The 15,571-nt window shown below is 42.4% G+C and overlaps 1 protein-coding gene and 1 long non-coding RNA gene across 2 annotated transcripts; both read left to right on the top strand.

Moving 5' to 3' along the window:
- The first annotated feature begins 65 nt into the window (after positions 1-65).
- On the top strand, positions 66-9,419 carry LOC111969146 (serine/threonine-protein kinase ULK3). Its single transcript, XM_070445483.1, has 16 exons — positions 66-421; positions 668-827; positions 1,029-1,169; positions 1,357-1,477; positions 1,749-1,844; positions 2,189-2,332; positions 2,554-2,636; positions 2,967-3,122; positions 3,204-3,309; positions 3,503-3,543; positions 3,710-3,812; positions 4,060-4,124; positions 4,377-4,455; positions 5,429-5,469; positions 9,275-9,320; positions 9,400-9,419. Exons 2-16 carry the CDS (start codon positions 729-731, stop codon positions 9,417-9,419), a joined length of 1,341 nt encoding a protein of 446 aa, XP_070301584.1. The 5' UTR covers positions 66-421; positions 668-728.
- Positions 9,420-9,452: 33 nt separating this feature from the next.
- Positions 9,453-11,775, top strand: LOC139028327 (uncharacterized). The gene is made up of 2 exons (XR_011480508.1): positions 9,453-9,517; positions 10,568-11,775. It is a non-coding gene; the product is annotated as an uncharacterized lncRNA (long non-coding RNA).
- Positions 11,776-15,571: the final 3,796 nt, after the last annotated feature.

The following is a 15,571-nucleotide window of genomic DNA, read 5'->3' as shown; positions in this document are numbered from 1 at the left end:
CTATTTCAATAAATGTGAGATTGTCTTCTCTGGATTGCCTTTACAGATAAGGCCGAGTATTACATATAAAACCGGTAGAGGGCAGTAGAAAAATGTAACATGGTTTGGAGCATCGACGTGTTTTGATCAGCTGACGACGACAGCACGTTCACAGTGGAGCTAGCTAGCAATGTAAACAATCATTCTGCAACTCACAGGCACCTGAGTGTGTGTATGGYTGTGATTTGAATGTAACTGAAGGAGTGGGACGGTTGTTAGATTTTTGTTTTATGTCGGCCCCTTTCCTGAAATTGAAATWTTTTTGGTTTCAATACCCTGAACAGTAGGTGGCGGCAATACACCAATAGGTGTAGTCTGTCAATACAACTTTGAAGAAGAAGAATCATTCTGCATATTCGGCAGTATTTATACATGAATGACGGTAAATATTTGTCTAAATATACACATTTCTGAGAAGTATAGAAGATGGGATGAGTTTAAAAATAATAATAATATAAGTCAGCTCAATATATATCCTATGTAGTACTGTACTAGCTAGCACCTAACTGCAACAGCCATTATTGTAGACGTTCCTGTTTCACTTCAGTCTGGTCAGATGTAACGTTAAGCATTTATTTTGTAGCTATATTTGAATGAAAGAGACTAACTTCCTCTATATATGTTCTAGTGCACTTTGCAGCAGTGAAGGGGTCCACAGCAACTTTGATGCAACTGTGAACATCATCATCATGGCTTCGAGCTTCACCCCACCGAAACTGGCTGATTTCATTCTCACTGAGAGGCTGGGCAGTGGCACCTATGCGACAGTTTACAAAGCCTACAGAAAGGTACGCCATTCGTTGCAGACCGAGTTAGCTAGCTACTAGCTAGCCTATAAGCACAACTACTTGCATAAACAATACAAGTAAATAGTAGCAACTTCCRTAATAGAAATGASAGTTTTGAYACTGGCRCTGTAGCCTGYCWTKCAAACTGATGTCATGTCCCAGACTAGAGCATTGTTCAGTCTTCTGGATCTGTGTGTACAGGGGGACAACCGGGAGGTGGTGGCAGTGAAGGTGGTTGGGAAGAAGAGTCTGAACAAGGTGTCTATGGAGAACCTGCTGACTGAGATAGAGATCCTGAAAACTGTTCGCCACCCTCACATTGTTCAGCTGAAGGACTTRCAGGTTTACAATCAGTTTAATATTTAWRCAGCCCATCCCCACTCATATAAGTACATTTCATARAGGCTAWCCTGACTCCCACATTGCTTSRCAGACAAGASAGCACAAACTGATCTGGGACTCAGCAGGCTACATTTCATATCCTTGTCTGAGTGAATTGAGTCTYATCCTGTTCTCRGCCATTGGTCAGTGGGACAGTGAYAACATCTATCTGATCCTGGAGTGGTGTTCTGGTGGGGACCTGTCCCGTTTCATCCACAGTAGGCGCTTGCTACCTGAGAGGGTGGCTCGGCTCTTCCTGCAGCAGATAGGTGAGTCACACCAGAGTCAGTGGTGCGTTGGGTATAAGTAACCTACATTATTTAGAGCACTATTTAATGATGTTGAGCAGTTCTCTCTCTCTCTACCACTCTCTTTCTCTCTCTCCCAATTAAATCAATTAAATTCAGTAGACTTTATTGACATGGCAAGTTAAATTACTTACATTGTCAAAGTATACAAATAACAAAAAATGGTGGGACCAACACCAATAAGGCACTCTCTCTCTTACTCTCTCTTCTCTTGCTACATGTCTGAAAACAGCCTGCGCTCTTCAGTTTCTCCATAATCATAACATCTCCCATCTGGACCTGAAACCCCAGAACATTCTGCTCAGTGGTTCTGTCCTTAAACTAGCAGGTACAGCACACTGGCAAGTGCCAAAATCACACTTACATACAGTATTCCTTATGGTCACATTTCTATCTTTATTAATCTCTTGCATTTCATCACCATGGGACTGTGTTATGAATCATAGCTGCGAAATCATAGCAGTGGCAATATGCCAGAGGTTGTTGGTGGCACCGTCTCTGCACTTTTCAGTTGTGACATTTAAAATGATGGAATGCAACAGTTGCACCACTAAATTATGCTTAGAGGATTTTGTAATGCTGCTCCAAATATTACCAGGTGTATCACAGTCTTGACGGAGACTAGTCTAGTGCACTTTGCACTGAAACATTTTTGCCCTATGCTGTTGTCAGATTTTGGCTTTGCGAGTTACATGTCTCCGTGGGATGAGCAGAGTGCTCTGAGGGGCTCTCCTCTCTACATGGCCCCTGAGATGGTGTGTCGACGGCAGTATGACTCKAGGGTCGACCTCTGGTCTGTGGGAGTCATCCTGTATGGTAAGAGCACAGATTTAAATGGATAACTATCTCATCTCTTCGTGCAATTAAATAGAACASTATCCCCTCAAGAACACTCTATGCTTTCRTAAGCACAAACCAGACATTTCAGTGACATCAAACTTCAACGTTACCGCTTTGAATGCCAAAGATGGTTTAAGTTTATATTGCTTTCTCACTTACTCTTATCATTTATTTGTTGTTCTTACTTCTGTATGTAGAGACACTATTTGGCCGAGCACCATTTGCCTCCAGATCCTATGCTGAACTGGAGGAGAAGATCCGCAGTGACAAGCTCATCGAGGTAAGCTCTGTTGCATCTACGTGTGGTAGCAATGATTGTTCATTCTGTGACTGCTGTTAGAAGAATCATTCTTTCCCCTGTGAGTATATTTGCCACCGCAGGGTGGACACTCCTGTGCCAGAGTGGGTTCTACAGTCTCCTCCTCAATCCAGTGGTCAGGACAGAGTGTAATTAGTTGGAAGATAGAAATAATTTATTAGACAATTTAAAAAATAGAACTCCAGCCACAAGTGGATACGCTGCATTTAAAATCATCAAGGATAACACCATGTATGTTTTGCAACTTCTTATAAAATCATTGTGGTCCTCTGGTTGTGTTGTGTGTCTCAGCTGCCTGCAGGGGCCAGAGTGTCCAGGAACTGCAGGGACTTACTGCTGCGGCTGCTGGACAGGGACCCTGACACCCGCCTCACCTTCACTCAGTTATTCTCCCACCCCTGGGTGGACCTCGAGCACATGCCCAACGAAGAGAGCCTGGGGAAAGCGGTGTGTGTGTGCYGGTGCATGCAGGTGTGTGAGAGAGAGTTAGATGTGTTGGTGTGACTCGCTGTCTGTCTCCTCTTGCAGAAGGATCTGGTCCTGAAAGCTGTTCAGAAGGACCAGGAGGGTGATAGATCAGCTGCCCTGTCTCTGTACTGCAGCGCACTGGAGCACTTTGTCCCTGCCATTCACTGTAAGAGCAACATGCACAGCCCCTATCTGCCACAGTAACAACTTCTCTCAGGTCTCTCATCTATATAATGTCTAATTCTGTACCACAGTCCAACATCAACTGAAAAGTGATACAAGCTCACAGAACTGGAGATGACATTATCAGAACACTATTGGTAACTGTCTAAGAAATGTATCTTCTCTCCCCTTTCCAGATGAAACAGACAGACTGCGTAAAGATGCCCTCAGGAAAAAGGTACAGAGTACACAAAGTATATTTGGTCTATTGTATTTTCATACCCCAAAGGCTGGACTGAAATTATTTGAATAAAATGAATAACATATGGCATGGATGAAAAACACATGCTATGGATGACATCATAGAATGAAGTGAATGACAGCAATATAAACCCCTACTGCAGGTTAGTCAGTACGTGTCCAGGGCAGAGGGMCTGAAAGCTCTGGTGTCTGCAGACAACAGCCTCTGCTTTGAGCAGTTCAAGTCCACCAGAGACATCCTGAGAGGTAATACAGCTAACTTTACCCGTTGTACATCATGGATACCATATTTCATGACCCTTGTATAGAGGACCTAATTTAAACACTACTTTATTTGAAGGGAACCTTCGTAAGGACTTGATAACACATTCATAAGACTCAGAAGGAGCACGTTATCAAGTGTAACTGGGTATTGAAAAGTACCTAGAAGCGGTGTTCTGAGAAGGCCTCAGGTCCAACCCTTACTCTCTCTCACTCTCTGTCCCCTTCTCAGAGATGTCCCGTGACCAACCACGGGTGCTGGCTGCTCTGGAGCTGGCATCTACAGCCATCGCCATGGTAAGCTGAGGGGACTGGGTACCATGAGCAGGGCAGGGCATGATGATGGAGCTCTGGGGAGACTGCCTGAGAGGAGTGAGAGAGCTGGGAGGGTGGTAGTGGCTTGTAGATGCTGTCTACAGCAGGATGGATTGAAGGCTGCTGCTATAGTGAAGGCTGTAGCTATGGGATCTGGGGGCTTTCTTGAGAGTGGACTACTATACCATAGTGGGACATCTTCCCTTTTCATAACACACTTGTATTCCATTCCAGGAGGAGAATGGGATAGAGGACCATGATACACTGGCTCTGTACCAGCAGAGTCTGGGAGAACTACTGCTAGCCCTGGCAGGTAAGGTCTGCTCACTGAAAATCCCACATAGACTATATTAGTCCTTTAGATGGGGAAYACAATGAGTCAGTCATCTATGCCACATACAGCGTCTGCTGCATGGACTCTAATAAACACAGGTGTGATTTTACAACCCTGCGGGGAGTCCGGGAGTAGCACCGGAATTCAATCTCCAGAATTAAGAGGCTATTACATCAGAGACCGCAGCAGAGCCTGCCCTGAGTGCCTGCTGTGTCTCCAGCCCTCAGCTTTGGCTGGCTGTTATTGTTATTAAAGAGAGACGGTGGCAGTGGTGGCCCATAATGGTCTCCTCTCCTCYGCGCTCTGGCTGCCTCTGCTCTGGCTCAGTGTCTGTATGTGGACTAGACTCCTCTAGGCTTTGGCCTGGTCTCTATTAGCCCTGACTCCACATGACCTCATCTGGGAGATGGTTCTAATGGCAGAGGGAGGTGAGGCAGGCGGGCGGGATGGGGATGATGCTGGAGCCAGATGTAGCTTTGAGCTTTGTATGAGACCTGGTGCCAGCGCCCTGTGTGTGGTATAGAGCCGCTCGCTGCCATCTGGTTTCCATTGAGAGCCCAACAGTTAATTTCTCAATGTTATTACACACTGGAAACAAATAAAAACTATTGTCTGTCTTAATAGAGAAGAGACGGCTTGAGTCGTTAAATCATCATGATGGATCAGGGGGAACGGGACCGTGGCACGTCAGCGAGACCAAGGGGATTGTGGGAGAAAACATTGTCCCTTTTGTGTCGCTATAGCCTATGGTTGATTACGTTCCCTTCCCAGAATGCCTTGCTGCTGAAGAACTGGTCCCCTCTCCTCCTCAGGCAGGCTAATTGAAGAAAGGCTGCTTCAGTTTCAAGGGTTCCCCCTGAGCCTCAGTGGGCTATCGCAACCAAACTGGCTCGGCAAATTACCCACTCTTGTGCAAACATGGTGATTGTCCCCCTCTATGTCTGTCTTCCAGCTGAAGCCCAGGGGCGCCGGAGAGAGCTGCTCCATGGTGAGGTGAGTTACTGGGGGTGAGGTGGATGAGAGGGTTTAGGTGAGAATGTGAGGTGAGTTACTGGGGGTGAGGTGGATGAGAGGGTTTAGGTGAGTTACTGGGGGTGAGTTGGATGAGAGGGTTGAGGTGAGAATGTGAGGTGAGTTACTGGGGTTGAGGTGGATGAGAGGGTTTAGGTGAGAATGTGAGGTAAGGGGGTGAGGAGTAACAGCACAGAGCACCTGAAGACATACAAACAAACAGGTCTCTGAGACCAAACAAGCACAGCTATATCTGGGACGCAACACCCAGGAGTATTCTCTGGTAGTCACCTGAATGTTTCCCTGAATAAAAGCTACGAACGTAATAGATCAGTGACACTGCAGTTTGGTGTACATATACAGTGGGGAGAACAAGTATTTGATACACTGCCGATTTTGCAGGTTTTCCTACTTACAAGGCATGTAGAGGTCTGTAATTTTTATCATAGGTACACTTCAACTGTGAGAGACGGAATCTAAAACAAAAGTCCAGAAAATCACATTGTATGATTTTTAAGTAATTCATTTGCATTTTATTGCATGACATAAGTATTTGATACATCAGAAAAGCAGAACTTAATATTTGGTAGAGAAACCTTTGTTTGCAATTACAGAGATCATACGTTTCCTGTAGTTCTTGACCAGGTTTGCACACACTGCAGCAGGGATTCTCTTACAACAGTTACTTCAATTAGTTTGACTGTATTAATATTCAGTGGTAAAGGAAAGTTATTCTTTCATGTTTTGCAAGCAACCAGGTCAACAACACACAACAATGTTTCAACAACAAACCCCAGAGGGAGAGAGATTTAAACCTGGGCTCATAGACCTCCCTATTTGAAGTTTTATGGGCGCTTGGCTTAAGTAAATTCAGATGCGGCTATAATAATCGAACGCTGGTGAGGACTGCAGATCGAAAGCATGTGTGTGAGAACGCAAAGAGCCCCGACTGCAGCTAGGAATGGTCTCCATGTGTGCTGGTTCATCTCTAGAGCACAGTTCAGCCTTTCTTAACTCAGGGCTGTAATTCCCAGTTCAATATGCCTGGGCTTATCATATACAGTTGAAGTCGGAAGTTTACATACACTTAGGTTGTAGTCATTAAAACTCGTTTTTCAACCACTCCACAAATTTCTTGTTAACAAACTATCGTTTTGGCAAGTCGGTTAGGACATCTACTTTGTGCATGACGCAAGTTATTTTTCCAACAATTGTTTACAGACAGATTATTTCACTTATAATTCACTGTATCACAATTCCAGTGGGTCAGAAGTTTACATACACTAAGTTGACTGTGCCTTTAAAGAGCTTGGAAAATTCCAGGAAATTATGTAATGGATTTAGAAGCTTCTGATAGGCTAATTGACATCATTTGAGTCAATTGGAGGTGTACCTGTGGATGTATTTCAAGGCCTACCTTCAAACTCAGTGCCTCTTTGCTTGACATCATGCGGAAAATAAAAAATAATCAGCCAAGACTTCAGAAAAAAAATTGTAGACCTCCACAAGTCTGGTTCATCCTTGGGAGCAATTTCCAAACGCCTGAAGGTACCACGTTCATCTGTACAAACAATAGTACGCCATTATAAACACCATGTAGCCGTCATACATGTAGCCTATTATACAAGCCGCTACAGATGTGAATAATGAGAGGTCGCTTGGTTTCTAAGTATCTCTGACACGCAGGAATGTAAAACGCTATTCAGAGTACTTTGTTAGAGGTTATGTGCGTAGATAGTTTCAAATATAACTTCGCTAAGGCAACAACTAGACATATACCGAGACTAGTGTTTAAAGAATTGGCTGTTGGAGTGATAACTAATGAAAGCACTCGCTAAAGAAGTACTCATAATTCCAAGCAGTAGAATGTTAAATATGATAGTCCTCGTTTTTTAATATGTACAAACGTAACCTATGTCATATGATTTCACTCAGAGCTAGTGAAAGATAACATGCATTGCTCTGTTTCACCATAGACGAGATCATGACCTAATAAATAGCCCAGCACGCAGTAGTCTATAATGGTTATTTGCGGACACTCTTGTGCTACACAATTTGGGAGATGTCAAAGAGATTGTCACCTTTATTTAGGGATACAAGTGTACGTCTGTTAGTGTCATGGCCTCGATAGTGTTAATAACAGATATTGAAGATAGATCTAGGCTCTATTACTTGAGGCCAGTAGTTATTATATGAATCCAGCGTCCAATCTGTTTGGATAGTGTAATGATAGAGAGGGGTGAATGCTTGCGAAGCTGAAGAACACCTAATCTTCACCAACGTGAAAGTGCTTCGGGAGGGTGGTTTACATGCATATCTCGACATGGTTATGTGGTCGGATGTGAGAGTTAAGTGTTTAATGTATGCTGTTTAACTGCTCTATTGACGCAATGAGGGTAACTGGCCTACTCTCTTCATGCAAAAATAGAATAGACGGAATTGGCGATCAAATGTTATGCTCTAGCAGGAAATTGATGTGGGAATATATTGACAACAGGTTACTTTTCATGTCTCTACATTGATCACAATACTTTTCATATTCAGTCAGGAAAGTTCACAATATGGTCTTTGTGTTTCTGGTTTCCCTACTAATCGCGACAAACTCCAGAACAATAAGCATGATTACTGTTTCACAGAGGTATTGCTAGGAGAAAAAATAATGGATTTGATGGACTAGGCATAGCGACAAATAGATCAAATGTGTATTTGGAGTGGCCATATGACAACACACAGGGCAGCTGCGAATCTTGAGCGATGATAATGGCCTTATATGTTTTGTTTTGCACTGAGAAGTGTGGAGAGGCAAACCAACTGAAAAAGCGGTGTGGGCGAGCAAGGCGAGCGGCCTAATAAGCTAGGACGCAGTTTTACGACATTGCCCACGCACTCTGCGAGGACATCCGGCGTCACATACTCCATAAGTTGACGACACGAGAATCAATAGGTGGTATCAGAGGAAGGAATCTTGCACATAGGGAAAGGCTCACACCGACACAACACACCGTTGCACACGCTCTACGCGAATAAGTGTAGAAACACACACAGAACCCGAATTTAGAGAAGGGAGCAATGGTAACTCGGTAATGGAAAGAACAAAAGAAACACGATAATAGCTGGGGAAGTTGAAATACCACAGATGCTCCGTTACGGCACGAGAATATATCACTAGCAGATACATTTCTAACGGTATACTTTAAATAAAGGAAGTCGGAACTACGCTACGTCTATACATTGACTAGAGGAAGGGAGGAAACTACACACATAGGATGTTATAACTGACGCGCGTTAAGATATAGTGGAATTGTGATAAAAACTCGAAGCTCTCTAATAGGTGTATCTTGGGGCACTCCAAGGTGTCAATGTAAATCCTTAGATAACATCTCATCAACGGGTCATAAGACACAGCTGCCAGCCAGATGTCAGAGATGCATGCCTAGCCTGGATGTTGGTCATATACCACATTGACTTATTGCGGCTTGTAATCTACTTTGGGGTGTGGTAATTTTGCATAATTATGCTCAGATCTACACATTTGAAGCCTTGCGAAAGTGTAGAAAGGGGGGTTAAGTTATGAGTACTATATAAATGTTGGGGTCTGGGTGGATGCAGCCGCCTCTGTCTCAGTCAGGATGATTATTCTACCACAACAGATCTGTCTTTTAAAGGGTCATTATAGGAAGCCATCCACCTTGGTCTACCCTCATCATCACCATCACCAGACGTTATAGAAAGGAGAATGTGGATGACTGAGATGGATTACATACTAAACACACCTCTCACTTTGCAGATCAAGAGCCTAATGACCCGAGCTGAATACCTCAAGAAAGATCAAGGTAGGAATAGCGATGACTTGACTTTAGTAGATAATAAACCTGTAGGTTTGTATTTATATCTCAGTGTGTTTAATCCAAGCAAAACATTTTGGTCCATGATTTTGAGTCGTATCATCTTTTGTGTGTTCTTTCAGATGCTGGAGAACCAAAAAGACGTGTCAATGGATAGAGAGCCCTATCAGAATCTGTGAGAAGTTGCGTGAGTATGTCCTGTTGAGGGTAGCATAGTATTCACATTTCCCCTTAGATATTGTGTACGTGCTGGTGTAGGGGTGTGCGTCACAGAATGTCCCAGCAGAGGGGCTTGCAGCTATGTAGACTGGTCAGTGGGATATACCAGGGGTTAAGTGAAAAATGGCCACCTGAAGCTGTAATGAAATTTCCCTTCAGTGGAGGTTTTACCACTAGTTAAACACAAGCCGCTCTCTTACCATGCTGGCCTCCCCGTGGGAGCGTCTGGATCTTTGATTTCAGCTCAGTCTTGCACAGCGCTGGGCTGCTCTGCTCTCTGACCTCTTATAAAACCCACCTTGTGAAAGTGAGACTTGGCTCTAACCAAGAAGAAGAACCCCCCCAGTCACAACATACACACATGCATAACACACACACACACATGCACAACGCACACACATGGACAACACACACACTAGCTGCGATGGAGGGAGTTAGTTGATATATAGTAGAGCCAGACAATATCCTGTTTCGAGTTAGAAATTCCAGAGGAATTATGTTCAAAGGGGGTTCAATGAATTTGGAACAGATTCAGGTTTCATAAACATGGCTTGTTACGTTGCTGTTATTTTAACACACCGGTGGCCACAGTCAGCCATGTCATGTTGGCAGCTCTCCAGCTGGAGGGGTCACAGCAACGCCCAAGACTGTCTGGCTGGTGACCTTAAACTACTACTACGCTAACTACAAACAAAGCAGTAAAGTCTAGGCCTAATGCTCTCAATCGGTATCCTAAATGCCACCCTATTCCATACATAGTTCAGCCCGGTCAAAAGTAGTGAGTTATGTGGGAGTAGGGTGCCATTTGGTACACAGCCTCAGTCTCTGAGCTMGTCCCATAATACAGGACKGTAATACAYCCATTATACKTTTTTATTGCCATGTGTATTGAATACATTGGAAATCTTAATTACTCAACAGAAATCTACTCACAGATCAGTACTGAGGTAAGCCWTGTCTATATGATGATAATGCAGTCTCTAACACATCTGTCTGTCGATGCTCGCCCTCCTCAGCATGCTGTGTGCAGTGAGCCAGCCTGGCAGTAGGAACCAGAGAGAGGGCCATCGTGCCTGCGGAGCACCAGACCTCCTGAACCTCTACGGGTCAGGCTAAGGAATCCCTCAGGCATCCGAGACCATGGCCTCATTAGTCTCGCATCACCATACTCGTAAGTCTCAATCATCGCACGGCTGTTGTTTCCCAACAAACATGAGAAAGCCTGGAAATGGAGGCTATGGCGTCAGAGACAATCTACCCTGTTATTACTCTGCCTGGACTTCAACTAGCAGCTTATCAGCCTTGCATCCCCCTCACCACCACCAACACAACACAGAAGACTGTCAGTCTCCAGTCACTGCTCAGCCTCAAAGCCCTCGTGCCTAACCATTCATATGGAAAGGCTGGACAGCTTGTATGCTAATACTGTACTGTCATGATAAACTAGTGCTGTATCATGTTGTTGTGTTATGTTGCAGGATGAATAAGAGTAATAATGAGCCTCAAGTGCTTGTAGTTGCACAATAGATGGCGACTTGAACTCAGAATGGCTACCCAGCATAGCAAGTTTGTAGTCTGTAACTGATGGGAGTTATCGAAATGTATCATGAATATTTGGAAAAGCTCTTCTGGTGTCTGTCGCCCCACACACACACACACAAAGTAAATCCATTTTCTGTGGCCTGACCACAGCCTCACCACGCTCCCTCTGCTGATGGAGCAGCCTCTACCACTATGAGAGGAAAACTGGAGAGGTGCGGCTGCTGCCTTATTTACTCTGTAGACTTTCATTTACTTTTGGGTTGGCACCGGTCAGGATGAAGGCATACAGTAGCAACTGTGAATTCAAGGCGTGCGTCACAACTCAGCCTGCTTTAGTAGCCTGCCAAAAGGTTGGACATTTGGTGACAGGTTAACAGTTACTGCTGTTGTGGGTCTTTTCCTTTCTGTTTGATTTCAGTGAGACAAGTTGTGTGCATGAATCTACTTTCAAGGGAACTTTCAGTATTTGTGAATATACTGTATCATAGGAGGCTATCTGCTGTTTAATCAGGAAATGGAATGGTGTAACTGAAAAGGGAGTGCAAAGAAATGTCTGTCGAATTGAAAACTGACAATTGTGTATTGTTTTGTTGAAACATTTTGTGTGGGTATGATTTTATAAATTATTTATTACCGTAAAAGGCTGATTCAATTGAAATAAAATTGCTATGTAATGTCTTGTCATGGCCTGTATTCATTGTGTTTTGAGATAAAGCCCAAGATTGAGTAAATTAAAATAGAGTGCCTTTGGAAAGTATTCAGACCTCTTGACTTTTTCCATATTTTGTTACATTACAGCCTTATTCTAAGATGGATTAAATAAAAATCCTCAGCAATCTACACACAATACCCCATAATGACAGTGAAAACTGATTTTTAGACATTTTTGGACACTCATGAAGAAAAAAAAAAAGACACCTTAATTACATACGTATTCAGACCCTTTGCTATGAGACTTAATTGAGCTCAGGTGCATCCTGTTTCCATTGATCATCCTTGAGATGTTTCTTCAACTTGATTGGAGTCAACCTGTGGTAAATTCAATTGATTGGACATGATTTGGAAAGGCACACACCTGTCTATATAAGGTCCCACAGTTGACAGTGCATGTCAGATAAAAATCCAAGCCATGAGGTCGAAGGAATTCATAGGGCTCCGAGACAAGATTGTGTCGAGGCACAGATCTGGGGAAGGGTACCCAACCCAGGCAGTGGCAGTGCTGGCAACACTAGCTGCAGTAACCCATGGGGAGGGGGTCACACTCGGACATTCAGAGAGGGGGTATATTATTGTGACCCTGGTGGCACAAAGTCTGACTGCATGGAGATGCTTGGGAATATGGTCAATACGGGTGACCGTATTATGGGTGTTTCAGGGAAAGGGTGTACATTTGACCTCCATCATCTAGGATGTGACAATGGTTAATAAAATCTCTAAATTTCTGCCCATTTTTTGCACGGTCTTGCAGGCCTTCTCATGCAGCTGCAACTGTAAGTGCATTTGTAAATCAAGACCTATCTTGAGTTGGGCTCTGGGATGGTGCAATTGTTGAGAATGTGAGCTTATGGTTGTGTGGGGGGAAAGGGTTGAGTTTGTGTGGGTGTATGTGTGTATCCCACAACTGTTGCGAAGGAGTAAAAGATGTTAGGGACAATAGAGGATGATCCACAGCTATATATAATACAAATCGAGGTGAGGGCGATGGAAATGCATTTGGCAGTTGATCTACTTCAATTCGGTAAATGGCACCGTGTGCCCTTTTCAAAGGATGGGCCCAGTCGGTTCAGGGCTATGGGATACAGGGGGTCGAGGGTGGTCTGCCGGGCATTGGGATGACAACCCAACTCGGGATGAGGAGGGCTTTTAGCGGGTGGAATAGTAGGGACCAATTGGAGGTTTACTTAGTAGCAATGCAAATATCATGGTACAACTATATAGACACTCAATCATCATGTTACTTTTTTAATCCATCTACCTTGAGGATCTGRTTGGACAATTTGCACATTTGGATCAAAATTATTGTTAATTAAAACCATCACCCCTTTTGAATTTCTTTGCCCATGGGAGAAATATATTTTGCCCCCTCAGTTCTTTTTCCACAAAACTTCATCTAAAACTGTTGAATGGGTTTCCTGTAAACAATAGATATTATATTCTTTCTCTTTTAGCCAGGTAAATACTGATAGTCTTTTCTTATTATCTGCTGGGCCATTACAATTGTAACTGGCTATACTTATTTCACCACTTACCATAATGAGACACAACTTTCAATTATTTTTATCAAAATATGTTTGTAAACGTACCATTAAAAAGTAACATGATGATTGAGTGTCTATATAGCTGTAAAAAGTAACATGATGATTGAGTGTCTATATAGCTGATGTTTTAATTAACAATAATTTTGATCCAAATGTGCAAATTGTCCAAGCAGATCCTCAAGGTAGATGGATTATTTTAAACATGTTATTGGACAATAAACAGATATGGCTTATTAACCTATATGGTCCGAATAATGATGATCCAAGCTTCTTTGAAAATATATATAAGAATTTATCAACTCTACAAGCAACACTAGACTCTATTATTATGGTGGGAGATTTTAATACGGTCTTAAATACCTCTATGGACCGGAAAGGAAATCACACTACAAACTATCACCCTCAGGCACTTAAGGAAATTATGAATGTCATGGATATATTGGAATTAGTGGATATATGGAGACTTAAATACCCTGACCTAGTGAGATATACATGGCGGAGGCTTAATCAAGCTAGTCGTCTTGACTACTTTCTTATACCATTCTCTCTGGCACCAAAAGTTTAAAAAGTGTTGATAGGGGACAGAATGCGGTCGGATCATCACATAATTGGCATATATATTACTCTTACAGAATTTCCACGTGGGCGAGGATATTGGAAATTTAATCAAAGCCTACTAGATGATAAATTGTTTAGAACTAGGACAGAAGAATTTATGACTGACTTTTTCAGACATAACATAGGTACAGCAGATCCCCHTATTGTATGGGACACTTTTAAGTGTGCCTTTAGAGGCCATACAATTCAGTACTCATCTATAAAACAAAAGCAATTTAGATCAAAAGAGTCCATATTAACAAAGGAAATTGAAGGACTAACAGTACAGTTAGATAGCAATAAAAACGGTACCATAGAGGCACAGAATAAGTTAGAGGAAAAACAAAAAGAAATGGAGGAACTTATTCAAGAAAGATCCAGTGTAATATATTATAAAAATAAAGCGAACTGGATGGAATATGGGGGAAAATGCACCAAATTCTTTTTCAATCTTCAATATAGAAATGCCACCAATTTTTTTTTATTAAAACTTGTTACAAATGATGGAGTCACGCATGATTCACCAAATTATATTTTGAAAGAGGAAGTAAAGTACTTTAAGAATATGTTTTCATTTCAGGCTCCTCCATCTCCACTAACTGAAACTAATTGTATGGATTTTTTCCCTAATAATAATGTAAAATTAACATCTGTACAGAAAGACTCATGTGAAGGCCAAATTACAGAGGAGGAACTGCTTGATGCAATTGGGGCCTTTAATGATGGGAAAACTCCAGGGCTGGATGGCATACCAGTGGAAGTATACAAAACTTTTTTTTATATACCCAAAGGACCATTATTAGCGTGTTTTAACCACTCCTATATAAATGGTAGATTATCAGACACGCAACAAGAAGGTCTGATATCATTATTACTGAAACAGGACCCAAGTGGTATATATAAAGATCCAGTCCATTTAAAAAATTTGTAACGCTCGTTGTGATTCGAAGAAGAGGAGGACCAATGCGCAGCGTGGTAAGTGTCCATATTGTTTTAATACGAATAAATGAACACGGAACAAAAACAATAAACCGACAAACGAACACTCCTGTACGGTGAAACAAAAACCAGCGCAGAAAATATAATCACCCACAACACACAATGACAAACAGGCTACCTAAATATGGCTCCCAATCAGAGACAAAGACTGACACCTGCCTCTGATTGAGAACCATACTAGGCCAAACACATAGAAAAGGAAAATATAACAAAACATAGAAAAACAACATAGAATGCCCACCCCAACTCACGCCCTGACCAAACTAAAATAAAGACATAACAAAGGAACTAAGGTCAGAATGTGACAAAATTGGAGACCTCTTACACTTCAGTGTTGTGATGCAAAAATCCTAGCAAAATGCTTGGCGCATAGAATTTAAAAAAGTATTGTCAGATATTATTCATCCTAATCAGACAGGTTTTTTACATGGACGATACATTGGAGATAATATAAGACAAGTACTGGAAACAATACAATACTATGAAGTATTGGGGACACCAGGCCCGGTTTTCATAGCTGATTTTGAAGAGGCTTTTGATAAAGTACTACTGGAGTTTATATATAAATGCCTAGAATATTTCAATTTTGGGGAATCTCTTATAAAATGGGTTAAAGTTATGTAT

The sequence above is a fragment of the Salvelinus sp. IW2-2015 genome, linkage group LG10 (assembly GCF_002910315.2).
Source record: "Salvelinus sp. IW2-2015 linkage group LG10, ASM291031v2, whole genome shotgun sequence".
Lineage (NCBI taxonomy): Eukaryota > Metazoa > Chordata > Actinopteri > Salmoniformes > Salmonidae > Salvelinus > Salvelinus sp. IW2-2015.
This window is presented reverse-complemented; position numbering and strand designations above follow the sequence as displayed.